The sequence below is a fragment of the Pleurodeles waltl genome, chromosome 3_2 (assembly GCF_031143425.1).
Source record: "Pleurodeles waltl isolate 20211129_DDA chromosome 3_2, aPleWal1.hap1.20221129, whole genome shotgun sequence".
NCBI lineage: Eukaryota > Metazoa > Chordata > Amphibia > Caudata > Salamandridae > Pleurodeles > Pleurodeles waltl.
In genome coordinates, this window is record NC_090441.1 from 97,100,892 (window position 1) to 97,128,882 (window position 27,991).

The following is a 27,991-nucleotide window of genomic DNA, read 5'->3' on the forward strand; positions in this document are numbered from 1 at the left end:
ATCTGTCACCTTGAAATACCCAAATAATACAACGTAGTACATTTCGGGGTATTAGAGGTGTACCTCCTGCCGTGCAGGATCATATACCTATTGCCTCAGGACGATTTGTCGTGTAGGGCTGGTAGGTGAATTAGAATATAGGTTTGTAATCATTATTCTAAGCCCCAGTCTCAGAGCTTCTCTGTGGACCTGCTGTGGCCAAAGTATCTATCACTGTGGGGAACCATCCCCACCCGTGGTGACAGCATGTGGGGATTCTTGAGCCGTGTAGAGTGCCAGTAGGTTGCAATGGATTGTCCCTCTTGTTGGGGAATGACCATGCTCGATATGAAAGGATTCAGGGGAGAACTTACTCAGTCTACATCCCTTCCAGGATTTTGGCCATTGGTCGAGGGGGCACCTCATTGGTCAAACCCAGAGGGTCATTGAATTAGAGTTCTCGTGTTCCTGCTGCCCATTTCCAAGCCTCCTCAGAGGTTTCATAAAAGTAGGAGTGGAATTCGTCGATGTCTTTCAGCTTCGCTGGGTAAATCAGCATATATTGCAAGGATGCGTCCAGATTCTTTTCAACCGCGTCAAACATTTACGTTGTTTCTGGATTGTCTGTGTGTAATTGAGGAAGATCATAATGTGGCGTGATTGGAAGGACAATTTCCATTGTGTGCAAGCTGCTTGCAGGATGCTGCCTCGATTCCGATAGTTTAGGATTCTTGGTATCATGGAGGCGCAGAAGGGCCTGATGCGCTTGCTCCACAATGAACCATTGAGAGAGGGCTTCCTCTGGGACACACAACTTTATGCAGTTCTTTATGAAGGTCTGTGTGTGTGGGGAGTTTCAACACTTTCCTGGAACCCTACAAATCGGAGATCGTTGCTTCTAGATGGGTTCTTGGCATCTTCTACCCTGACTTCTAGTATGCCTGTAGTGGAGATCAGTGTATTCACCTTCCCTATAAGGTTGAACACACTGTCCTCTAAGGTGGAAACCCTCCCCTCCACCTCGGTGACCTGTTCACCCCCACTGTTTTCGTTTCGACTGCCTTTCATGATGTCTGGATAGCTTGCAGAATTCACACGACCTCTGCAGTGGTCAGTGGTTTTGACTTTTGGGGGGTCTCATCATGTTGCTTTGCGAGCTTCAATGAGCTAGTGGTATAGCTATCAATTTTAATTTGAGCATGCATTGGAGATGCCTTATCCTTCTCCACGTCGACCTTGGATGGACCAGGCCGTGGGTCAGTGAGCAGCTGAGGCTACTATGGCTTCATCAGCTGCGGTGCTCTTCTCTTAATGGTGAGGTGGGTCACGGTTCCGAGCAGGCCATCCCACCAACGCGTGGTGTTGAAGAGGGTGGGGCTAGTGGTGAGAGGCAATAGAGTACTCCCTGCAGATGTTCCTTTAAGCGAAGGTGGTCACTGAGCTCTCCCCAACCCGCTTAGCTCACAGAGGCCGAGGAGGCAGCACAAGCAGCTGGGGTCCCACACACCGACACTGTTGGTTTTGTGGAGGGGACCACCCACCGATGTGCAGAGTCCTCCACCCCAGTTGCCTCACCTTTGGGGGGGGGGCAAAGCCACCCAATGCCCCCAGCAAAGTCCTGATGAGCAAGGGGACCTTTAGTAGATGGGACCCGAAAGTGGCACGAAACACAGGCTCCAAGAGCAGCTGACTCCCCAGCCCACCCACCCCCTCGATGAGGGAGAAGTGGGGCATCACAAGCAACTGACGGCATCTTTTTGATGGTGGCTGCCACCTCTGTTGCCTCGGTTCCCTGCAGCCCTCGGAGGGACTCGATAGGCTGCACCCAGCCCCTGAAGCAAAGGAGGAGGCGAGACCGCAGCCCCACCACCTGACCTCTGGGTCTCAGGGAGCGCTCCCCCACTCTGCCCTCTACCACTCACCTGCGTCCCTTATGCGGTGAATCTTCGGCTCCTCTGTCTGGGCCTGTCAGCTCCTCCGCCAGCTGCTCGCCACACACAGCGGCCAACCGGGTGCCACGTTGTCTGGTGAGTTGGCAGTCCCACTCGAAAATCCTCTAGTGGCTGGCTGGCAATTCAGCAGTTGTCGCTGCTGCTTTGAGGGCACAAAGCCACTGGACACTGGGGCTAATTTATGTTTTGTCCAGCATTGGCAGCAGGTTGGCAGTGGATATTGGAGGAGGTCCGGGAGCATTATTAAAATGCGTCCGACATCTTGGCTTCTGCGGCCATGCTCCCCCCACCCCCCCCAAGCCATTTCATCATGTCATCTCCTTATGTATACAGCACTGAACACTATTAAGACATACACTTTTGACAATCTAGTTCTCCTACCCTTATTCCATAAACTAAAGTAATACAACACATTGATTTTTCAGCAAAATTCCTTTTTCCAGTTAATCTGTTCTTAGGGTGTTGATGTAGTCCTGAGAACACTGTTATCCAGGTTTCCATATTAGCCTGGAGAATCGAAAAATATATTTCTTTCAGCAAAAAAATAAACAGGATGGATGTGGAAGTAAAATATGCCAAAACACCTGCCTGTGCAATGTTAATTGGTCCCACCCCTACTTTTTAGTTCGAGCATAACAGTGCGCAAACGCTGCTTTTCTGACGTGCTAGTATCTATTTGGGCTTTTAACCACGCCCATCTCATGCCCATCACTTTTTCTCATTTGTGGGCTTGCCTTTCAAAATTCCTTTGATGACATTGGTAAATGCTTTATGTTTGACCCTCCTTGGGGCAGTTTTGTTACTGCCTTGGCGACCGACCCTGTTACATGGATAATTGCACGTCTGCCGATACGTTTGATTGTGAGCGCACTTCTTTTTTAGGGTCGAGTCTGCGTTGCATGCGCTTGCGCATGCGTTTGGCAGCGAGACTCTTTTGTATTTAGAAAAGGGCTCGGAGCCCTGTCAACTTCACGTCAGTGTTTTTTATTGGTTGGTGGGCTTCCCTAATAAAATCTGCTTGCTTTCATTAGTCGAAGGCACGCATATGGCATGCCTTTTCCGGTGGCTAGCCCTCCTCCAGCGCAGCGACCAAGTACAGAAAACATGCGAGGCTCGCTGTTTTCCATCGGGCTCGTGGACTTTTTTTCTCTAATTTACGAGCCCAATCTCGCTTGGCAGAAGTCGAGCGCTTTACATACTAGATTTTACTTTTTCGGGTTATGTACATAAATGCACTTTTGCCCGATAGGTGAAAAGTCGGGTTAGGAGTTTACAACGTGATCAGCTCTAACATGAGCAAACGCGAGACCCGATGCATTGTAAATGCTTGTTCTTTTGTGTCTCTCCTTCGCGTTTACGGCAGCAGTGGCACTTTGAATTGATTTGCTTGTGTCAACTGTTTTACTTTTCATTTTCAATTTATGTGGCAAGAAAAATTCAGTTAGGAATGTACGACGTCAATAGCTCTAACTCAAGCAAACACGAGACCCATTGCATTGCAAATGCTTATTTGTTTTGTGAATAATTTTCTTTCCATTTATGTTCTGTCATTTCATGAATTCATGAGCATTCACTTGGCCTAGTGTTATGTGTAGCAGATCACCTCCCACACTAGGGCAGTTGACGTGCTAATGTAGCACTCATGACCCCACAACGTTTCAAACTTATATAGGTATAAAATATATCTTCACTACAAATCAACTTGTCATCCTCTCCAGCATCAGCTTTTAACTACCTTTAAATCCAACATGTGAGCCTTGAGCACTTAAAACATTGGAAGACACTGCAATCTCCTAAGTCTTTATCTAGAGGTCACTCCTTAACTCAACATTAACTGAAACCCTTCCGCTTAAAAACAGACTCCTTCATCTTCTTAATAAAGAAGCTTAGTGCCCTACGTCTCCTCCAACACTTCCCTAGGACACCCCCCCCTTAACAAATGGGTGCAACCTACTTTGAAAGCCTGAAGGGGTGGTGAGCTCATCTTGGGAGTGTATATATTTGCGTCAAGTGTCCATTCTTGCACAGCAAAACAAGTATTGTGTTTCTTAAGCCAATCCTCTATCTAAACTCTTAATTCCCTTTGTCCCTCACATTTGACACTCATTTCACCACCGCACAGGGTTTTACATTAGCCTCTAATGTGTTTCCCCAGGACCCTTCACACGGGTATACAATTACTGTGATAATCATTCACTGGGTCTACCTAATACCTGAAACAATAATGCCCCGTCAGCCATGAACCTGAACTCTGCCTTTGACCCAGTACCAGTAATGACAGGATAAGGAAATTCCTCGAATAGTACTAAAGGAATCATGTAAGTGCATCTGAACAGGGCAGTCCGTGTTACAAACATGCTGGTATATATTAATGGTCACAGTTTAATTCCAAGCAATCTCACATCAGGGCAGCGGCGGCTCCTCCACTATGGAGGAGCATCGCCCCCCCACCAGCAGTAGCAGCTGCAAAACCTGAAAAATAAAACGATAATAATCCATGTTTATTCTGGGTTTATTTTTCAAGGGAGCTGGGCCATGGGGGATGACAGGCAGGGAGGAGGAGTAGAGGCACTGGTGTCAGTGCGCATGTGGGTTTGGCTGTCTCAGGACAACCAAACCCATATGCCCACCGAGCTGTTTCCCACCCCAGCTGTGTTGGCGGGCTGTGTCTGCCTGGGAGCGCAAATCGAGGGCACTCAGGCCAATCCTGACGCTGCTCTCCTGCAGCGTTTGGATTGGCCGCAAGCCAGGCTGGGAGCGGCGATGCAGCAGGTACCTTTTTTCTTACCATTTTGGTTTGTGTCCCCCGCCAACCCTGTCCTCCACCTGTGCCGCCACCCTTCCCAGACACCAGCCGCGGCTGCATCTTGCACTTGAGATGTGATTTGGGAAGATGTCATGCTCCTAATGTATTCATCGGGCATTCCTTATAAGAGCTGGGATGGACTAACGGGCTTGGGAAGTACAAAGGTATACTTAAAACTGTTAAAGTAGGCAAAATACATGAAATTTGGACCTCTAAGTTCAGGAGAGACATCAGTGGCAATTGGAAAACTTTCAAAGTGGTAATGCAGAAACTGCTGCCTAGAATTTCTCTGAGTAAATGACTGAAGTAAGTGAGCCCATCGGCGAGGAACAGTAAGTTGTAAAAAAAATGCAGCAAAATGCTTTTTCCAGATTTTTCCAGCAGTTACAATAGCCTGGTTTTACAATTAGATATTTCCTTTTTTTCCTATCATTTTGGAATAACTTAATTACGCCTGCCTTCTATTTCCTTTCCACCCTGCTCCAAGTTTGCACATTCTCTTTGTATAATATTGATGTGGTGTACAGTGTGACTAAGGGCTAAATGTATCAAAGCTTTTTGCATTCACAATCGGTATGAATCACAAAATTTGATCTTTTGCTAATGCAAAAATGCCTTTCAAGATTTATCAAAGGCATTCGCAGTGCAATTTCAAGGAAACGCTAAAATAGCGATTCCCTGAAATTGCGACTCCATTTAGGGAATCGCAAATTGCGATTCTCTAAATAGGAAATCGCAAATAGGGAATTCCTGTTTGCGATTTCCAAAGCAAATGTATCATGCATTTCCTAAATGTGAATTGGGCATTTAGGAAATGCAATTACCACCAAATCCAAATTGGTGGTAACCATGTGCAATTTTAAAAATGCACTAAAAATGCATTTTTAAAAATGACATGTAGCGCACACATGCCCCTGTGGCATGTGTGCGCTTCACATGTCCAATGATGTTTTTTTGGGGTGCATCAAAGGGGGCCTTAGGCCCCCAGCACCCTGGGATTTGCATGACCTAATTTGTGAATTCCTAACTGGAATTCGCAAATTCTGAAATACAAAACCATTCGCACCTACAGGCCCATAGGGATGAATGGAGGCGCATTCCCTAATTGCGATTTGGTAATAGCGATTGCGACTTTTAAGAAATCAGTATTACTGACTCGCAATTGTTCTACATCCCATTTTGCATTTCTTAAATAGTGATTTCTTAAAAATCGCTATTTAGGAAATGCAAACCGGGATAATGATACATCTGGCCCTAAAAATGCAATATGAAGTGGTTGGGTGGGAAATGTAAAGCTACACATATCTCAAAATCTCGTGTCTAAGACAGCAGAGCTATCCTGTAGCTTAGATATCTTTTTAGAGGCTGTAGCAGCAGACCTGCTCCTGAGGTTAAGTCCATACCTGCTCAGGTAGTGACATAGGCCACAGGTTATACTCTTCAGATGGATAGTGTAAATTCTCCTAACATATGGGGAAATTCCACTCTTTCTGGAGGGGTAGAGCCTCATAGGCATTCACAGACTTTGGCGGGAATCATGTGGCAGGGTTCACTAAATTATGCTGCAAGAAAAGGTAATTTATGTGGCATAATATGCCACATGTTGTATCAGTATTACCTTATTACCACATTATTTTGGTATTTTGTAAAATGTTACCAATTTCTGCGCAAAGCTATAACCTCATTATTACCACTTTGTCACCCAAATACAGAAATAAACAGCAGAAAGGTGGTCAGTCAATCTTTGAGAAGGGCCGTCCATTGCACAACAGGACGTGTTGCTGCGTTTTTAGTAACTTTTGATCCGTTTCAGCTAAAAATATTTTTTGCTGAAATCTGCAGATCATGCAGCAGGTGATGGAATGTACGGCAAATGCAGCAAATCCATTATTATACAGAAAGCACCAGAGCTGCATAATTCCAGTGGCCCTGTATATACCCAATAGAACATGTTGGTTTCTGCTGAAATGGACACCCAGCATATGCAGCACATTGGCAGTGTTAAGCCCCTTAGCGTGGAGCAAGGCTGAGTGTCCTGGACAGTGTAAAGGGACCTCTCCTGCCCAGACTCTGCAGAGCCCTTCCTGGGTGGATGGCGTAGGAGAGGAGAACTATCATAGGAACCAGGGTGGGCAGACCGATGCCCCCTTAGAGACTGGAACCTGGTTTCATAGTCTCTTGGAACCTGAGCCGTAAAACCACAGGAGGTGCTGACAGTTTTCAAAACTAACATTTTACATGGGGAACGATTGTCCCTGTACGTTTATCTCAGTGCACATGTTCTAACTCATTAATTATAAGTAGACCCTGTAACTTAGGCCAGGGAGTGACTGCTCCAGCTGCGTCTCTCCGGATGCTCTCCGTTGTCATGGAGCAATGGACCGGGGTACAGACCGGATTGGATTTTTACTGACTTGTAAGTGAGCTGCACCAATCAGTTCTGAACAAACCCAAGCGGTGTCATTCATAGAAGCATCCAGAATGAGCATTATGAATTTTGGTTATTTTGATTAGGCGGTTCCTTAAAATAATAACGGAGGATGTGTCCACCAGAACAGTCCGCATGCGAAGAATCACTAAATGAAAGTGTGTGACAAACAGCATGAAGCTGCCTGTGAGCATGGATGTCTGCCAAGCTATAGAGTGCATCTTGAAACCTACACACTTGCCTCGTTAGATCACCTCTGGGAACCACAAATCTGATGCTATTGAGGGGCACAGCCAGAGATTAAACCCTTGCAATTAACCTGTTTTTCATAGTCAGGTAGCCAGAGATATTTGTACTGGAATTGTGATCACCCACAGGGATTAATGGAAAGCTTGGTCAGGTCCTGCCTGTGTTTTGGGAGCGAAGAACGAGGCAATCTCTGGAAGGTGAGTTGCATCTGTTCGTTTGTGCAACTCTACTGGTAGGCAGTGACTGTATGAGGTGACGTAAGAGCAGTCTTAATGGCATAGATTAAAAGGTGTTTAGGAAAAAAAATAAAACTGGAAGATATTTTCCAGTGCATCCTGCTGGTTTAGAGATAGAAGGGATAGGTAGGCCTTTGGTGGGTAAAGCTTGTTTTTTAAGTAGAGTCTTTTGCAACTTCCAGCACTATCTTGTTCTCTTCCAAAGGCCTTTCCTCTTGGTGCTACAAAAAGGACCTGCCACCGGTGACATGAGAGTCTGTGTCAGTATTTGTTTTTTTCTTCTGGTGGATGCCACATCGCATCTGTCATTTAAAAGCGTACCCTATGACATGCTGCTCTCTTCCGCTGTGTCAGGCACTTAAGAATGATTCCTTCCAACGGACTGCAGGGCACCAGCATCCTACCTTCCAGTCTGCTCTTCATAGTTGTGGTTTTGACAGCACCAGTATTCTGAAACTTTATAAACTGCTTCATCTCCAACTACTTTTATGTGTATTGTTATGCCTGGTGTTGGCCACGACCTATTGATTTCAATAAAATTATATATACTCACAAGGGCTTTCAGCCTGCGCACCTCATCCATTGGTCTATCAATGTGTCATTCACACTACAGCATACTGCATGAAGCAGTGTGTCAGCCCACTTCAGCCATTGGCTAATTTTATTGTCAGTTACTGCATTCTTCCCTTTCACAAGGAGTACATTCACTGACAAAGTAGTTCCCTTTGGTGTCGAGGATTAATTTGGTAATGTGTTCTTTTTGAGACCAATTGTTTTCCTTTTTAGCAAATTTTTATTTTTTAGATTGACGAGGGCCCAGAAATTTCCTCAGTAATTGTTTTACAAATAACATCTCAAAACAAAACAAGAATTAACAAAGCCAAAACGTATTCGAATTGCAAAATGAGCTTGGTATATATGAAAACAGGATTTTCCAGTCACAAACCCTGTGATTTTGTGAACCACAGAGTTTGCGACCGCAAAAACACTTTGCTGTGTATCCCTTACGAGCTTGGTAATTTAAGTACTATTAGATTGGACAATAGTTTCACTTGCTACTCAGACGGGGTTTTGAAATGATAGTGGTGCAGTATAAACCTCTACATTAGGAATCACATTATTATTCTCTGCACACTCTCCCAGGTTCTTCTGCAGGGTTTTTTCCCATGCGCACCTCATCTGAGAATCCCTGCCACCTGCCACGTTCTGTGAAATTAATGGCGGGCAGCACAAGCCATTCCCTCGCCCTAATGGCTAGCATCAGTTGGCCAGCTGAATAGCTCGTATTCTTGTACTTGTGGTATTCTCACTGGGCAGGTGCCCACTCCTCTGCTGAACTACCATTACAGCAAGCGTTACCGAAGCTGATAGGTCTGGGGTTAATGTGCTGAGGCAAGAAGTATTAGCTCATTACAGTGGCTCTCATTGGTTGCAAAGTAGTCCCTCAGGCAGTTCAATGCAAGCACTCGAGTGGAGAGGGAAGGATACAGCCAAACTGCCAACAGTATTAGAAGAGATGGCCACTTCACTTGTCTGAGCCAAGATGTGATTGACAAAGCCTTAAGTCATTCGCTGAAAGAGGCTGGTTGAAGAAAGCCTGTGGTTGAAAGAGGCAGACTCAATGCCTACTCTGTGCGTATAGTTGGCAGTAGATCTGCTTGGCAGCAGCACTGTAAGAAACAAGACCCAAAAGCTTGTATATTGCTAACTTAAGTTAGCTGCCGTGGTTTGCTTCGTTGTCCGGGCTACAGTCACAGCTCTTTCATTTATGGTGTTTCTGCATCCTTTTTCCATGTCTTGGGCTGCAGGCATGGTGATAAATTACACTGGCACAGAATCAAAAATGTGCGGGTCGATTTCAAACCCCCGTCAAGCAGGTAAAAGTTGTTTTCATTAAGAAATGTGAGTTTCGCAGCAACAAAACCTGTGCTGCTGATCTTAATTGTCTCGAGGTAGAACTGCGTACATTTCTGTGTCCCTGGCAGTTGTAATGCTGGTATGTGGGTCGTTTTACCTGAGTTCTCGATATCTTACTTTGAATTAGACTCCCTGTTTAATTTGTCAGAAAAATAAATAAGTGCAAGAGCCCAAATGCATTCTAAGGAGCCCATCACCAGTCCAACGGAATGCAAGGGCTGCCAGATAACAAGCCAGGCTAGCCTTAATTCCACCTCATTACTCCTTGTTCCACCAACCTCACTTCCTGTTGGGAATTTTTGCAGGTTCGTTTTCATCCCTTCTTTCTCTCTTTGTTACTGGTTTCCTATCTTTCTTTTCCACCTTCTTTCTCCCTTGTCTGCCTTTCTCTCTTTTTCCTTAGGTCAAAGTCTAATAATGAAAAATAAGTCCAAATCTAAAAAAAAAAAGATGTGGCGGTGCCCAACATCTGCAAGCACTAGCACAAATTAAGGACTGGCATCATGAATTTTCTATGAGTTTTTCTCTTGCTTTGTGTGCTGCACAAGGGCTGGTATTATTACTTCTGTTGTATTGATGCATTTTGTGCCACTTTCATACCTCTCATGAGCGCCCGCAAAGCACTTTAGCATTTTTCCGGAAGGCGATTAAATAGCTGCTCTGTTTGTTAGTATTGCATGCAAGGATAATGCTGATGGCACAGTGGTGAGGCAGCTGACAACGCATGGTAGTGAACCAGGACTGTCCCTTATTGGGTTTCATCTTCACAAGTCACTCTCCCTTCTCTCGTGTGTGAGAATAGGTTCACCACCCTTGTGTATTACTTTGTCATAATATAGCCCGTGGCGGACGAAAAGACCAGCATGCACACAATGGGGGCCCAAGAGAAAGTTGTTTTCAAGGGTTCACTGGGGGTACCCATTATGAGTTGAGTTGGTGGGGAAGAGGGGTGCCAGGGGAGGACTGTACCACACTTATGTGCTTTGCTTGTATTACGGTCCATGGCACTCTTGCCACCTCACTGAGAGTATGGCAGTAAGTTTGAGGTGGGTGCTCAGATGCAGATACCGTCTCTGTATTTAATGGTAAAAGTCAGAGCTTAGTTAACGCATTAGTTATAAATAATCACAGGAGCTTAATATAACCTCTGACAGCCACCCCCAGTGGCACAGGGAGGTCACCACAATCTTTAGCCCTCCCCTTTTAGCCCAATGCCGCTGTGTAGATGTGAGGGACCAGAATCTCCTGGCCCCTTCCCACATTTTGACAGTGGTTCTGCCATACTAATCCACCACTAATTCCTCTTGGGTTCCAGAGTAGCGTGCTACTCGCCGAAAAGTGCTTTGATGCCTCGCCAGCGGCAGTAAGCGCTATATAAATACAATTACAATTTGTCCGGTGCCCCTGGATGAATATGCATTATTTCGCTGTTGCAGTTGTGGCGGAGTGGAAAGCAAGCCAGGCACTTGCCACCTTCCCTCGGCTTTCCCCTCTCTCCCTGGGAAGTAGCAACAGTCCGGTTCTGTAGTCTGTAGAGTTCAGGGCAGTTATTGCTTTCTTGCAGGCTAGGCCAGGCCGGCTGCCCTCTTTCAGTATCAATCCTAGTGTTGCCCATGATGATGGGAGGAGGGAACATATAATGTCAGGGTATCCTCACTAGACCCATTTAAATGCAATTGCTCTCAATATATATATATATGTGTGTTTGTGTGTGTGTGTGGTATAAACATATATAGAGGAAGCCTAGCTGTAAAGCATACATTCCAATAGGCCCGATTCAGGCGGGAGACTCACGATTTTGTATGACAAAATAACTTTATTTTAGGTTTCTCCCGCCCAAAATTGTCTTTGCTGCAATATAAGCCAGTGAGGGAAAAACTTTCCCCGAGTTATTTTTCAAAATCTCCAGCTTCCTAGTTTGAAAATGTTGGCATGTATGGTAAAGAGCGGAGGGCTGTACAGGGTCCACAGCAAAGACACAGTCTGTGTGATTGGAGGGGCAGGTCAGTACTAAAAGCATAAGTGGACTATTAATGACTGATGAAAAGGTGAGTCTTAATCTCTTTTGTAAATGGAGTAGACTTGGGCCGGTCCACAGGGGTGTAGCATCTGGGGGTAGTGGTGTAGAGTGCTACATCTCCCTAATAAAGGAATTTTCTGATAAATAGTTGGGTACGTATGCTTTCAGTCGGGTAATAGTGAGATGTCTACCAGATTTCACCAGGAATTTTAGAATACATTCAGACAAAAACTCACACACACTCGCTCCCTCTCAGTTTTTAAAGTCGTCATAAATATTGGTAATTTTACAAAATATTGTGTTTTCCCTCACTTGGTACCCCTACCACTTCACATTCCTCTCACTTTTCACTGCCCCTCCAATGCCCTCGGAACTACCCTATCTCCCACCGCACCGAGCATGCACGCAACCTCAGCATCATTCTCGACTCCTTGTTGTCTATGGTACGCCAAGTCAATGCTGCTCATCCTCGTGCTTCCACACATTCTGCCAGGTCCGGAAGATTTTCAAGTGGACCTCCATCAACAGGAGAAGAACAGTCACCTATGCACTCGTCAGCAATTAACTCAACTACGGCAACGCACTCAATGCTGGCATCAACAAGAAACTCCAAACAAGACTCAGGGAATACAGAATGCCGCGGCCAGACTCATCCTGGACATCCCCCCCCACAACCACATTTCTGCCCACCTGAGAGACCTACACTGGCTCCATGTCAACAAACGCATCACTTTCAAACCCTAGCCACACGCTTACAAGGCCCTTCACACCATTGGACCTGCATACCTCAACCACTGCCTCTTCTTGTACGCACCCCCCCAGGCAGGCAACTCCGCTCTGCTCAACTAGCCCTCACCACCATCCCTAGGATCCGGAAAAACATGGCTGTAAAAGAAGATCCTTCTCCTACCTCTCAGCGCAGACCTGAAACACGCTGCGCTTCACCTCCAGCAGTCCCCCTCGCTGGCTCAGTTCAGGAAGGACCTCAAGACCTGGCTCTTTGACTGACCTGCGTCCCCCCATCAGCGCCTAGAGACCCCCCCCGGGAGAGCAGTTGCGCTTTACAAATATTTGATTGCTTGATGCACCCTGCTTGTTGTGTAATGTATTTAACTCAAACATTATATACCAGCCTGATTTTAGGAAAATCTAAAGCTCACCTCCCCCAATCCCCCTCTCCCCCACCCCTCCTGTGTTACTGACCAAGCCACGACCCTACTGGTCCATGATGGATACAGGAATGTCATTCCAGATCCAATTAATTTTTACATAATGATTTACTGTCGTAAAAACCCTACCATGGCTCAGCCTTCATGGTCCAACATTGGACATGCCCTGCTGTCTACTCGGAGACTTCGGGGCGAGAGGTCAGATGCCACCAAGGAAAGCCGCTGGACGCCTTATTAAAACAGAGGCATCTGTTGCAGTGTGAGCTTTCTCGGCTCCCGTGAGAGGAAAGCGATTTAGAGCGACCTGGGAGCGTTTAGCTCCAGCTCAGGGCGTGCCGGGCGCTACGCGAGAAGGGACCTTGCCCAGATGCGCACCGCGCACGCCGAGGGCACTGCCAGCGTAAAGCAGCGGTTGCCGTTACCATGGAGAGAGGACTAGGGAAGAGGAAGTGAGGGGGGCAGAGGAGGGGCGAGGTTCATATGAAGTTAATTTGGAGGAGCCGAGCGTCGAGTGATGTGGCAGCGGGAATGTGCGCTGCTGCCGGCCTCCTTTCATCTGGGACGGTAGCAGCGGCGCGCAGAGGGGCCCTGGCTGCTCCACGATGGCGAGCCGGTAGTGTGCTCTCAGGCTGCTCCCTGGAGCACGTTTAGCCCCTCAGCCCCTTAGATCCAAAGGCAATGAAAAGACCATGGAAAGGGCGACGGCTCATATGTCGAAAATGCTCAGTGTTGGGAAAGTCAAGCTCACCCTTGGTAAGTTCTTGTCAGTGCTGAGTATCTGCAGTGTGGCGATTATATTATGTGTACTTCCTTTTTGCAATCAACATTGCTTTTGTACAAGGTTCCACTTTCGTCTAATTCTACCTATTTACCTTAGAACACCATTAAATTACTTACTACAACTGCTGGGTGTGTTGGCAGCTTGCTAGATAACCACAACCTTGGTGTTTTTTTAAACAATGTGTGTTTCTGATGCATATTTGTTACTCTTAGAGTCCAGTTCCTCTTTTCATTCTCCCTTTATTCTCTCCAATAACAGGATCGCCTCTGCACAAACAGAGTTCGACGTCATCGCTCAGTGCTGAGAAGTCAACCTCAAAATACACGGAAGTGGGCGACGAGTTCGTGGGAGACTTCTTGGTGGGCGAGCGTGTGTGGGTGAACGGGGTCAAGCCAGGTGTGATCCACTATTTGGGAGAGACGCAATTTGCTCCAGGCCAGTGGGCTGGCGTGGTACTGGATGACCTGGTGGGCAAGAACGATGGGTCCGTGGGTGGTGTGCGGTACTTTGAGTGCCAGCCTCTCCAAGGGATTTTCACGCGGCCTTCCAAGCTGACCCGTCAGCTCACCACCGAAGGCTCAGGGAGTGATGCCTTGTCTGTAGAGTCTTTGACTACCCAGAACTTGTCGTTGCTTTCTGGCACTGCCACACCGCCCCTCACCACTCGGATAGTCCCTTTGAGGGATTGCGTACTCAACAGCTCCATGAAGACTGGAAATGAATCTGGATCCAACCTTTCAGACAGCGGGTCTGTGAAGAAAGGGGACAAGGACTTGCGCATGGGGGACCGTGTCTTGGTGAGTCCTGCACAGTCACAGAAGCCAAAAATAATACTATCTGTTTGTACATTTTGGATGCTATCCTTAAGTTACTGCTCTGGAAGTGTGCTGTAACACGTTTGTTTGTTTGCTGTTTCAGTCCCTAAACTGTTGGCCAAAAGCTCTACAGGTGAAGTCAACTCAAGATGACTTTTTAGCGACAGTTATACAAGTAGTGCACTATTCGTTGACTTACTTTTAAGTAAATGGTCAATATTGAGTATAACTGTGTCACTTCTTCTCTCACATCTGTACTGGCCTTCCACTCCTCTCACTCACCCAGTTTTTGCTTCAACGCCTCAATTTCCTTTTTCCCTCTCTTTTCATCTTCACTTCCTTCTGTCTTCTTGTGTTCCTTTCCCCTCTCCAACCTTTATCCACAGGGTCTCAGAGCAGTTTAAAGTCGCCCGACAGGCCTCTTTTCAGTGCAGTACCTATCAATGTAATATGGAACAGGCTTCAGGGGGTGGAGATCTTGCTGTGTGCGCCCAATGTTTCAAGCCCAGCGCCTGATTACTTTTCATAATCGTTTATTCCAAAGGAATCAGGCCCATAAGAGAAGTGGTGGTGTCAGATTCTGTTGGAACGAACCAATATGCCTGCTGGTATTACGTGGTGTAGCTGAGCCAGAAGCCACTTGATGTCCCTCTTAGAAGGCTGAGTAAGTTCATTTGTGGCTGCTGACTTCAGCTTGAGACCTACAAGCCAAAGGTTTGAATTCTTTCAGATTCAATGAGGCTTTTAATGCTTCTGAAGTTGTGAAACAGTTCCCGTGAGTGTGGACAATGATAGCAGTTATTTAGTGCAACGGAATAGCAAAAACATTGATAGCAAGCACTATATAAAAGTTATTCTTGGGATCTTCTCTAAGGACTTTTCTTTGACCCTTGAGGTGGGTATCTGAACCCTTCTCACATGAAGGGTCCAGGCCATGAACCTCTGGCACTGCACACGAGAAACATGCACCTTACTTATCTGACAGCGCAATCAAGGTGATAGCCATTTTGTTTGTCAGTGTACATGTGCAACCAAAATATACTATGCTGGAGCACATCAAGTGAATTCTTCTGAGTACTGATGAAACCAGTGTGGTACATAGCCATTGCTGCTGCAGAAAAGTACTAGAGGATCTGAAGACCCCTACCTTTCTGCTCCACTTGGATAAGGCAGACAGTAGCACAAGTTAGGGGACAACATTAGTGGGTCGTGGGTCATGCAAAATCATACTGAACCAAAGTGTGAGATATTCAAGAAACGAAGAACGGAAATACATTCATGGAAAGCAGAACCTTGATAAATGGATACTACGTATACTAGGTGGAAATGTCTGTTTTGCAGAATTGAGAGAAATGCACACCAAGAACAATAGTTAGAAATCTGAACTAAGTGGAATAGTGAGACTTGATGCTTGATTTGAAATTCTCAACACTTAAATGCTCCACAGGTCACAAATAGGATCTGTTCTCACCACCAGATGTACCAGTCCAAACATATCCAAGTTACTGCACTTAAAATATGCCCATGATCTGGGTGTGTTAGACACAAGAATCCGTACATCATGCAGTGGCGGCCACCATGCAGTAGGGGTGGGGTAGGGAAGGGCTGGGGGAGTGAACGGGGTGATATAAAAAAAAAAAAAAAAAGCTTACCTGTGGAGGAGAAGTGTTCGTCTCCCCTCCGTCCTCGTCCTTTTTCTGTTCCCAGGCTCCCAGCCAATCACGATGCTGCTGTTACCAGCAACAGCAGCGTCATGATTGGTCTGAGTGGCCTGCTTCACTGCTCAGACTAGGAATGGGAACCTGGGCACGTTCTCCACTCGGCTGTGCTATACTGCCGGGTAGAGAACATGCAAAGTGTGCATGTCTTTATGGCCGGCCCAACACGGCGGCCAAACAGACATGCACACTTTGTGTTCACAGCCCCCTCTCTTCAGCCCAGCCCCACCCCTTCTCCCAGGAGAAATAAAATGCTAATAACATAACGTTAAAAATATTTTATTTCCCCTTTTCCCAAAATCTAGTGGGGCAACGCTTCTCCGCCTTAACGGAGGAGCCGCCCCTCATATCATGTTTATAGGCTCTGTGAGTGAGGCTATCATCAAAGTTCCTGAACATCAGTGCGCACCGTCAGTGATCCTGGCTCTGTGAGCGACGCTATCGCCAGAGGTCCTGACCATCAGTGATCCTGGCTCTGTGAGCGACGCTGTCGTCGGAGGTCCTGACCATCAGAGCTAACCATCCATCAGCGATCCTGGCCCAGTGTCTTTCAAAGCTACTTGCCTAAAGAACATGCCACCTATCGTTGTTACTGCTGCTAAGACCTTTCTTTTAAAGGTACTGGTCTGATAACTCTGCCCATAAGTGTCTTTGCCCCTAAGATCTTCTGGTCACTGCCCTGCAGAGCCTGCACACCACACCTCCTGTCCACAGGTCATGCTCAGCACCATGGCTGCAGGAAGACGGGTCGTAGACAGTGGTACATAAATGTGTACAAATGTGACATAATGCATATCAATGCATTCCCGCTTATTAAACATTGCAGCCCTTCAATTATGCTGTGACATTGATTAAAAATGGTAATTAATTCATTTTGTGTCAGAGAGAGTCTTAAAATAATGAAATGCAATGACTTTCTTAATAAATACAGCTGCCAAGTGTTACGTTCACCCATGTCTGACATTTCTGTTTTCGTTTTGCTTATTGCCATTTCTGTGTCTTATGTAGTACTTTGAGTGATATGTCCATGTAATTAGACAAATATCTGAAATTATACTCATGTGTGCAGAATAATGGCCAAGAACCTGTCTTAAGACAGCTCCCGATGCAACGTGCGCTACGCTAACAGGCTAAGACTGGGCCAGAGATAACAGTCACTCAAGATAAGGGGAGGCTTGACAGGTATCTCATTGGCTTCCCTCTCTTCCCTCCTTACTTCACTCAGCCACAAAAGTCGAGCTGCCTGATTAATATTAATAAGTTAGGTCTTTCTGTGACCCCTTGCAATTTGATACGTTTGTGAATTTACCTCTGTACATACTTTGGTTTCCAAATCAGATTCCATTCGCAAAAGGTTGGTGCACAATTTGCAGCCATTTTTGGAAAGCGTAATCTCTGTACGCCAAGCCGTACATACCATGACGTCAGATCTCGCGAGCAGAATAGCACCACTCCAGACCACACTCAGAGGTGCCAGTACTGAAACAGATCTCGCTGAAACAGAGACTTCTATAAGAAGAAGGATAGTATACAGGAATGACACAAGATACCGAACAATTCTGCCCTCTGTGGAACCATCCTTAATACCTAATGTGTCTGTATTGACAATCCCCTTTGCTTGGCAATATGTTTAAATATAGCTCCCATGTGACCTCATGTTGTGTGAGACCAGCCAGTCCAGACGGTTTTCCGGTAGCACTTTGCATTCTTGGACAAGTAGTTATGCTTTTCTTGTTATACCCAATGTGTTTCCAGAGCAGATATGCAAGTGGTGTGGCACAGAATGCAGATTTGCCTGTGAGTGGCACACATCCAATTTAAAGAAACTTGCAAATATTCTTACAGTTTCATGACAAAAAAACAATTTGTGCGCCTAACGCAGAATTATCTGTGTACAGATAACTTTATGGAAAACCGTATGCACAGACTGAAATATATCCAAGTAATCCCCGGCACCCACTTTCCGCCAGCCTTTGCATGGCAGTGGGACCGCCATGCAAAGGCTGGCGGAAACGCAGGTCGTAATCCAGAGGGCAGCGCTACTTGCAGCGCTGTCCTGGCAGATTGGATGGCCGCAACCTGGCGGTGCCGACGGTCAGACCGTAGCGGCTCCGCCACAGTCATAATATGGCGGTCGGACCGCCCCTGTCGGCGGCGGTCCGAGCACCACCGTGAGTCTGGCAGTCCATGGACCGCCGGACTCATAACGAGGCCCATTGTGTTGAAAATGGTCCGTATCTCTCCTTGCAGTTTACAAAATCCTCAAGTTACAATGCTGCCTTATCTAGCCGACGATTTACAAAAAACTACTTGATCTGGGTGGCCTCTCGTTTTTTATGAAAGATTACAGTTTTAGCGCAGCAATACTCAAAAAAACATGCTGTCCAGTAATAATATATATTTTTACACTCTTCGCGCACTGTTTGCAAAATCTCCAACTTTTCCTTAACGTGGGACTCGCAGAAAGACTTTCAAAATCAAAGCCAGCACTGGCTTCCAAGCAGCTGCTACAAGTGCAGTTTAACCACTTGCACACATTTACATTTCTTTCAGGTAGCAGGCACTGTGGCGAGAAGGCCTGGTTCATCTTTATCTGTCTGCTGGTCCCCTGGCTCCAGTGTCGTAACGAAACTCGAGGGGTCCGTCCTGCAAAATACATGAAGGGGCCCACCCACTTGGGGCCGGCCTTAGCGCTGGTGGCACCTTGCGCGACAGTCTTTTGTGGCACCCCCCCATGACCTCCTCCACGAATTCCCTCGCTAACACTCTCCAACAATGCCCCTCACCTCTCCATAGCCCCTCTCTGACATACATTTCTTTTTGTTTTTTTGAAATGCTACTCATAGTTCACTCACAGTTTTGTGATCTGCATGGTACACCTTATTTGCAGCAGGCACATTATCCCTCTGCACTACTTTATGATGAGTAAGAACTGCCACTAGACAAAATTCAGATCCCTCACCAGCAGTAACCTTAATCACCAGGCTTATCTTGACATTTTTATTGTTGCCTGAAAACTGCTGGATGCACAAGGAAGCTCAGTGCTTCTAAACCCATAAGTTATTTTTAAACACAGCGTCCGCACCACAGTCAGTACACCGGGCGTACTGCCCGAAAGCCGTCCCTGCCCCCAAGCTCCAGACCCAGTCAGGAGCTCTCAGGCCAGGGGACCGTGCACAGTGCCTGGGGGGCCCCCTGGAGCTCGGGCCCCTCCCCCTGCACCGCGGAGGTAGCAGGGGCTTTTGTTACGCCGGCTCCACAGCACAGAAGTCTCCATCCCTCTTTTTTACCCGAGGCATCGCAAATGTTATGTCAAAAAAGATTTATATCGCCCTTGGCTACCGTACCTCAGGGCCTTGTCAGCACCAGGGACACCTTATGTATTTTTGGGGCACTGGGCAAAGCATATTTTGGGGGCCCCTGTTCAGAACAGTTTTAAATTCATGATCCAGTTTCAGCTCGTTCATGCCCTCTTTGGCCAGATCACTCACAGTGCACAGGCACACTGTCCAAACTCTAAATGCATTTATATCTCATTCATGGATAGTGACGTGTTTTCAATATTGTAACACAGCAGCAGCTCACTAATATCACTGCAGATACTCTCTGTGACACCCTCCCATTTCTAATATGTGAGGTCCTGTTTTGATCTAAAATAAACTTTTTTAATGGGTGTTGCATGAAGCATGAACACAGAATTTCTCGGCAAAATGTCTGTAATAGACTGTCACACATCACCCACATTAAATATAAACGAAAACGGTATTTCAAACAATCTGTTTAAGAATTATTCAAAGTAAGCAGAGAAAAGCTGTCTGCAGAACAGAGCTAGCTCTATCAGGGGACCCCCTGAAAGGCCGGGGCCCTGGACCAGAGCCCACTTTGCCCATGACTTAAAAGGTCTCTGCTCAGCGCGAAACATAGCCTGCAGAAGAAACAACCTTTACAGCTGGAACAGCCAAGACTTGAGCTGCTTTCCAGAACTAAAGTGGTTAGACTCTATCCTTAGGTGTCTAGGGAGTTTGTTCCATAAGGTGAGTGCCAGTACACGGAATGACCATCCTCCTTGTTGTGCCGTCTTAAAGCGTGGGATCACCGCTAGGTTAAGTTCTGCCAGTCTTGAATAAGAGATCACAGGCTCAATGCTCGTGTTTCATAGAAGGTGCAATGGTCAAAGTGTGATAAGAAAAAAATAGGAGCCTGTGAGTGCCGGTGGCCCTACCTGCAGCCACCGGCTTACATTAAGCACTGACGTTATGGCACCAGTGACTTGAGGTACCTTTAACTTCCACGGTCAGTGGTCTTTAATCCCTCACGAGGCCAGTCTCTTAATGTAGGTGCGTTGCACGCTGGCTGCACACTTACTGCACACAGGGGCACAGCAATCAGTAGTGCCCTCTGGACCCCAGTTATGGTTGCAGTTTACCACGAATGTGGAACTAGGGCCCATTTTCCTTGCGTGCATGAAGGCCAGGTCGCCCTTGCTATGCCCCGCATGTGGACTGTTGATGTTACCGCCCATCACCGTACCTTGAGAGTAACCGTGCAGTCCAGCACGCTCAGTAGGAACCATAGAGTACATCCGTTCATCATGCCTTAACTCAGACGTCATATGATTAGCTGGAGAAGAGCTGGCATGCATGCGATAGCTGCATTTGCTCAGGAGCCCTGCTGAATTTCACACATTTGCATGACAAAATTCAGTCCCTCAGGTGATGTAATGAAATCACCTGTATGTCATAGTCTAACACATAATACATGACACTTTACCAAGGTTGAATAAATTATGTCTCATATTAATGCCATCCGATTACTCTTGCAACATAAGAATGCCAAAGACAGCTTACTGAGCTGAGTGCTGACATCTCTGTGTGATTTGTTGTTAGATAGCAAGCACACCGCAACTGTCTGACGCCGATAATGGAGTACCATTAAATTGGGTTACAGCACTTAAATAAGGTAAACCTGTGGTATTAAACTCTAGATAAAGCTGACTGATGGCAGTTTTGGCCCTTTGCTCAGGGTTATACAGTACAGAGCTCTAGGCGAGAGAGGGGGAGATGGCGACAGTGGGTTGATGGATTCATTGTTGGGTAAGATGATCTAGAGGAAGGTGGAAGATGCTGTTGTGGATGTGGCAGATGGAAGCAGCACACCAGGGTTCAAATAAGGATGGACTGGGAGATGAGATGGATCTCGGTTTGAATGGTGAAAGGAGTGGAAGGGTCATTAGAAGTACTCAAGTATGAGTATGAAAATTGACACTATAGTTATGAGACCAGGAGAGTCCAAGTTACCACAGAAGCTGTGTGATTATTATTTAGATTACCTGATTAACTACACAGCTCTTAGTTTCATGCAGTGGGATTGTTTTTGTTCAAGGAAGATGTGTTGTATCGTCTCTGTCTTGACATTTGGACTCGTTTGTGTTGAGTCATGGGATCACCCTTTCCTGAGTGTAGGAACAGATTCAATTACTCTCTATGTTTAGGGTGTCATTCAGGATCTCTCAGTATTGAGTTTCACCATTGTTGATGTTTACCTGTGTTGAATTACATAGGTATTAGACTGTGAGGGCAAGGGGCAGCAAAGGGGCACCTTATGTAGGGCAGTAAGAATTTGCGCCACCAAAGGATGTAAAAGGGTTTCTTCAACAGAGAAATGAATTGATATATTTTCAATCCGTTTGCATAAATTCATGAGATTCAAGATGTATTTATCATGTGCTTTCGAAGCAGCAAGGTGTAGACTAAGCAGTCTTTAGACGCTGCTGTGCAGATGCCATGTAAATTTCTACCACACTGCTCTCAGCCCTCTTGCACTGTCAGCAGTATGTCCAGGGCCATTATTGGACATTCACAAAGACTAAGCAGTTAATTTCCCAGCAGAACCTTGTAATGGGAGAAACCCACGCTGCCTTTGTCGGGTACCATCCTTTATGTGCTGTAAGTCTCTTGCACATATACACCCCATTACTCACGTCCAAGGGCTTGCTTTGGTTCCGGTATGTTGATTCACCTTCGGCCAAAACATACATCACCCTGGAAGTGTTAGGGGACCCTTGTTGGCATCTGCCCAAAAGACTCCTGTTGTGAAAATAGGTCCTCCTGTTTTGAGCCATTTTGCCCACTGTTCATTCCTCTGTTGGAGGCACTGATGACCCTCAACTCTTACCCTTCTCTTACTCTTGCCATAGATGTCAACGTGTTCACCTGTGACATCATACAGATGCAGGGGTATCTTTGGGAAGCCTGTAGCACTAACTAGTTAAGTTTGGGAGCCCTATGACTTAGAGCTCACGAGGCAAAGACATGGCGAGTAATATCTATGGAATGGCAGGTCCATCCTCCCAACTTCAGAGCATCTCGAGCATACCTCCATTCGTAGGAGGAAGAAGCGTGACTTCAGCGGGATGCAGGGCCCGCCCAGCAGCTGGCAGGGAGCGCCGTGACCAAGTCAGGTGTGGGATAGAAGTGTTCCTTGCTTTGTACTCTAGTCAGGTGAGAGATGTCCCCTATGCAGGCAGCTGCACCATCATACTCTATGCTGTTTGAAGATCACTCCTCATCTTCGCCTTCTCTTTGTCTGCCATCTTTCTCCTTACTTGCTGCTTCCCTTCTTTAAGTCTTCTTTCACGCCTTTGAAACGTTTTTCTAAATGTATTGTCCCAATTCGAAGCAGCCTTCTCTGCCATTTCTGCTGACATGTCCTGCAGCCTCTTCGATTCGCAGTCCTTGACACTCACTTCAGGATAATGCCTCTCCACAACTCACTGCTTTCCCATTCCCTGGAACTCCATCCTTGTAGCCCTGGGCCAGACTGTGACACCGTGACATCTGCTGTGGGAAGGGACATAGGGCCAGATGTATGAGCCTATTTTACAGTTGCAAACGCTAGGATTTGGAATTTGTTCAAATTAGTTTTATTCTATGTATCAGTCACATTTTAGGTATGAATAAACTTTTGCAACCGTATACCAAACACCAAATCGCTATAAGATGTATCAAGGTTTTGAATAAAACATTGAAAAGTTACTAACTCCAAAGTTGAGAAAGCAATTAATGTGCCTTTGTGACTATAAAAAAGTCAAGTCTGTCAAGGAGTAAGACAGTGGTCCAGAGGACCACTGCCAATTCCTGAACAAGCTTTTAAAAAAAGCTGTAAATGCAGACTCATTTCCTTTATGGAAAACGGGCTGCATTTGCTTTAAAAAATATATATATTTAAAGGTGATCACAGACATGGTCGTCTGATGACCCTTGCAGGCCACTATCCCTATGATCACCAATCCTAGTGAGACGCAATTTGAGGCTGTTCTGATTACAACCACTCCAGATCAAAATTTTAAGAACCAAGCTATTAGTACTTAGGTCAGTTTGTAAAATTCTCTACTGGTCGAAAATTGGGACAAGTGTTTCGTACATCATGCCTATGATTTCCTGGTATCTAGTTCTTGCCTGTGCAGCTGGGGAGATGATGATGTGAAGGACCAGTGTTATAAAGGAAGGGAGGTATTTGCCCAGAACACCCTGTGCCCTAATACAAGAGGGGCTTTCTGGTGATTATCAGGCTCCCAGGACTCTGTAGTCAACCAGTATGTGCAGTGACAGTGAACAGTTGTAGTGTTTTGTTGCACGTACTGAAGTATTATAAGGGCTGTTGTGGTGCAAGTTCAGATGGAATAGATGGAGCCATCTTAGGACCGAGAAATCTACTCATCTGAATCAGTGGTCTGCTGGGATAGTTATCTAGACCCTGCACCACCTAGCTCCTTGCTCTGCTAGACTAACAGGGTGTATAACCAGGCTATATACCCTGCATAATCACTCGTTTTTAGGTCTGGCTGTAGCCAAGGCAACTTGATTTTACTAAAATTATATATAATGTTCTTACTAATAGGAGCGGTCTCCTGTCCTCTGCATCCATTGGTCTTTGTGTCATTTACATTTTCGTCCTACCACTGTACAGCACTGAACATTGAGTCATTCCACTTTAGCCAGTGGCTAACTTCACTGAGAGGAACTCTGTCCTTTCACAAGGTGCACACCCACACACAAAGTAGTTCCATTTGTTGCCAGAGACCATACGACAACGTGTGCCAAACCAACCGGCTTCCCCCAAATTTATATTGTATAATGTTAAAATGGCTGCTGGTAGGCCAGGCTTACCGGATCTCGCTACTTAACGTACTGATTGGCCTCCTTACTTGTGGACCTCGGGAAGTGAAAGCAGACTGTGAATGACGTGTATCCTCTGCAAAACCACACTCTTGGGCCGTGAATCCCTATGTGCTGCTTTGTATCTCATGCATATTTTCTTGGCCTTCTTATTCTTCTTTAGCCCTCTGTCATTTTCCTGATTCCCTGTCTTCCCAGCTCTTCATAAGACCTCAAACAGAGCTCTGCAGCACTTTCTCTGACTTAAGTTGTCCGCTTCCCTCCCCATTACTGCACGTACTGCCATTGCCAGGCGGCTTGAAGTGCCCTTCAAACCTGTGCCTATATATTTAATCACAAAGGTGCACAGGCATGGCCCTACACCCTGAGGTAGTGTGGCCACGTCACTCCATGTCATGACGGTCACTGTTTCCAGTCTTGGGCTTTCTGTAGACAACCTAATATATTCACGGTAAGTAGAAGGGGTGGGGATTAAAATAAAATCACAAATTAAAATTAAAAAACCTTATCTTAACTGCTGCGCGCTGCTCCGCTCCTGCTTCTCCTTCTCCTCCCTGCAGGCACAGGCTACCAGCCTGCCCTGCGGCCAATCCTGATGCTGCCCAAAGCAGCTTCAGGATTGGCTGGGAGCGCCCTAGGCAGACTGGGAGCCTGTGCCTGCTCTCTCCAGGTTTATTATCATTGTTTGGTAAAAGTTTTGCAGCTGTCGCTGCTGGCAGGGGGGGGGTGACGCTCCTCTGCCCTCATGGAGGAGCCGCCCCTGAATATATTCTGAGTTTTGCAGCCTTGGTTCAGTTCCATTGGCCTGACTGGAGTCAGACATCTGGAAGCAATAATTTGTCAGTGAAAAGCCTAGAACGTCTGTGATGATGTAGAGAGAGTGGCCAGCCTACCCGGAAGTGAGGCAGTCATCGCTCAGTTCTGCATAGTTAGATGCCTGTGCTTGGAAGCATTAGCAGTACCACAAGCGCCTAATAGTTGTATAACTGCCTGCACATGTCCCTCTGATTCGTTTTCAATTCTTCAATCCCTTCAAAGAGCGGTTTAATTTGTACATGATTTGTTATATAATCCCTTCCTGTACTAAAATGTAAATATGCCATCATCTGTCATAAGGAGATTGACTGCTGTAATGTCACCTTCCTTGCCAGGGTTTAATGTATCGTCCACAAATAAATGTAGTAATCTGCAAATATTTCATGGTTAGGCGGCTTTATTTCACGTTGTTTGAATACCTCTTCATATGCATTGCCATATTAGCTAGATGGTAATTAGCAATCCTTCTCAGGATGCACTTAATTAGAAATGTATATACGTTAAAGGGTGTGAATACAGGCAATAATCAAATACTTAGCTTCATCGCAGCCTTCGGAAACATGAGTTTGGAAGAGAAGGTTTGTCTGCTCTAGCCAGGATACCATTGACCTACATCACGAAGGCACAGCGTGTACGTCAGTGAGTACATTTCTACTGTACACAACTCACACTCGTCTGAGTGTGATATATATATATATATATATATATATATGTTCGGTGGCATGTGTAGCTGCAGATACACATGCTGTGCACATCCCGCCATCTGGTGTTGGGCTCGGAGTGTTACAAGTTGTTTTTCTTCGAAGAAGTCTTTTCGAGTCACGAGATCGAGGGACTCCTCCCATTTTGGCTCCATTGCGCATGGGCGTCGACTCCATCTTAGATTGTTTTTTTTCCGCCATCGGGTTCGGACGTGTTCCTTTTCGCTCTGTGTTTCGGGTCGGAAAGTTAGTTAGAATCTCGGAAAAATCGTCAGTATTGTTTGCGTTCGGTATCGGGTTAGTTATAACAGATCGACACCGACTTGTGAAGAGCTCCGGTGGCCCTTTGGGGTTTTTTCGACCCCCCCCCCGTCGGGGCCTGGTCGGCCCGGCCACGTGTCTCTTCAAGGCTGATGGAACAGACCCCATTCCGCTTCTGCCCAAAATGCCATAACAAGTATCCATATACAGATCAGCATCTGGTCTGTAACTTGTGTCTGTCACCAGAGCACAAGGAGGATACCTGTGAAGCCTGTCGAGCGTTTCGGTCGAGGAAGACATTAAGAGACCGAAGAGCAAGAAGACGGCAGATGGCATCGGCGCCGACAGGACAAGGGCGTTTCCAGGAGGAAGAAGAAAGCTTTTCCATCCATGAATCGGACTCGGACGAGCTCGATCCCGAAGAAACGCCGAAAACCGTGAGTAAGATGTCGAAACATAAAACTCACGAGAAGACAACAAAAGCCCAGGGGACGCCACCGCCAACAGGCCATGGCTTAACCCGAAAAATAGGTGACCGATCATCGGCACCGAAAAAGGGCACGCTGGTGGCGAAGTCATCCGACTCCGGTCGAGATACCGCCACACAGCAATCTCGGGCTCGAGATAGTGGCTCCGAGCAGGTTCGGCACCGAGACAGCGGCACCGAAATGAGTCGGCACCGAGAGACCACGACGCCGAAAACAAAAAAGGTTTTGTCGGAACCGAAAAAAGTAGCCGAAAAGGTTTCGATACAGAAACATCCGGCTTCGGAACCGAAATCAAGTTCCTACACAGAGGAACAAGGACTGTCCTCACAAATGAAAAAACATACATTTGGACAGGAATTAGAGGCAATGGAGCCGGACTACACCCAAAGACGGCTCCACATCCAAAAAGAAACGGGAAAGATCAGCACTCTCCCTCCTATTAGGATGAAACGCAAACTTGCCTTCCAGGAGAAAGACAAGCAGCCACAGGCAAAGGTGGCTAAACAAGTAACCCCGCCACCATCTTCACAATGCTCTCCGCAACCATCACCGGTAGCCACTCCACCTATGATGCAATCCCCGACCCACACAGGGATGAGTCAAGATGACCCTGACGCATGGGACCTTTATGATGCACCAGTGTCAGATAATAGTCCTGACTGTTATCCAGCTAGACTGTCGCCACCAGAAGATAGTACAGCCTACGCACAAGTGGTGTCGAGGGCAGCGGCATTTCATAATGTCAGCCTACATGCAGAGCCCATTGAAGACGACTTCCTATTTAATACACTGTCGTCCACACACAGCCAGTACCAGAGTCTTCCCATGCTACCTGGGATGCTCAAACACTCCAAACAAGTGTTTCAGGAGCCTGTAAAAGGAAGGACCATTACTCCAAGAGTGGAGAAAAAATATAAACCGCCACCAACAGACCCCTTGTGCATCACACAACAGCTAACACCAGACTCAATTGTGGTAGGGGCAGCTCGCAAAAGAGCAAACTCACATACTTCAGGAGATGCACCACCTCCAGATCAGGAAAGTCGCAAATTCGACGCAGCGGGCAAAAGGGTGGCGGCACAGGCAGCAAACCAGTGGCGTATTGCAAATTCACAAGCTTTGTTGGCCAGATATGATAGGGCTCATTGGGACGAAAAGCAACATTTAATAGAACATTTGCCCAAGGAGTTCCACAAAAGAGCACAGCAAGTAGTTGAAGAAGGACAGAGTATCTCCAACAATCAGATACGGTCAGCTATGGATGCTGCAGACACAGCTGCTAGAACTGTCAACACAGCAGTGACAATAAGGAGACATGCATGGCTGCGTACATCAGGATTTAAACCAGAAATACAGCAAGCTGTGCTCAATATGCCATTTAACGGACAGCAGTTGTTTGGGCCGGAGGTGGACACTGCTATCGAAAAACTTAAGAAGGACACTGACACGGCCAAAGCCGTGGGCGCACTCTACTCCCC

The 27,991-nt window shown here is 46.5% G+C and overlaps 1 protein-coding gene across 4 annotated transcripts in view; it reads left to right on the forward strand.

Annotated features, from left to right (window-relative positions):
* The window catches only part of CLIP2 (CAP-Gly domain containing linker protein 2), a 400,768-nt gene that overhangs the window by 134,260 nt on the left and 238,517 nt on the right, over nt 1-27,991 (forward strand). For 2 of the 4 annotated variants that reach the window (XM_069226902.1, XM_069226900.1), the window contains exon 3: nt 13,796-14,334. In XM_069226902.1, the coding sequence (XP_069083003.1) occupies nt 13,796-14,334 (539 nt within the window). Of the gene's footprint in view, nt 1-13,244; nt 13,510-13,795; nt 14,335-27,991 lie in introns of those variants that run through there. The other 2 variants (XM_069226903.1, XM_069226901.1) reach the window with 2 other exon arrangements.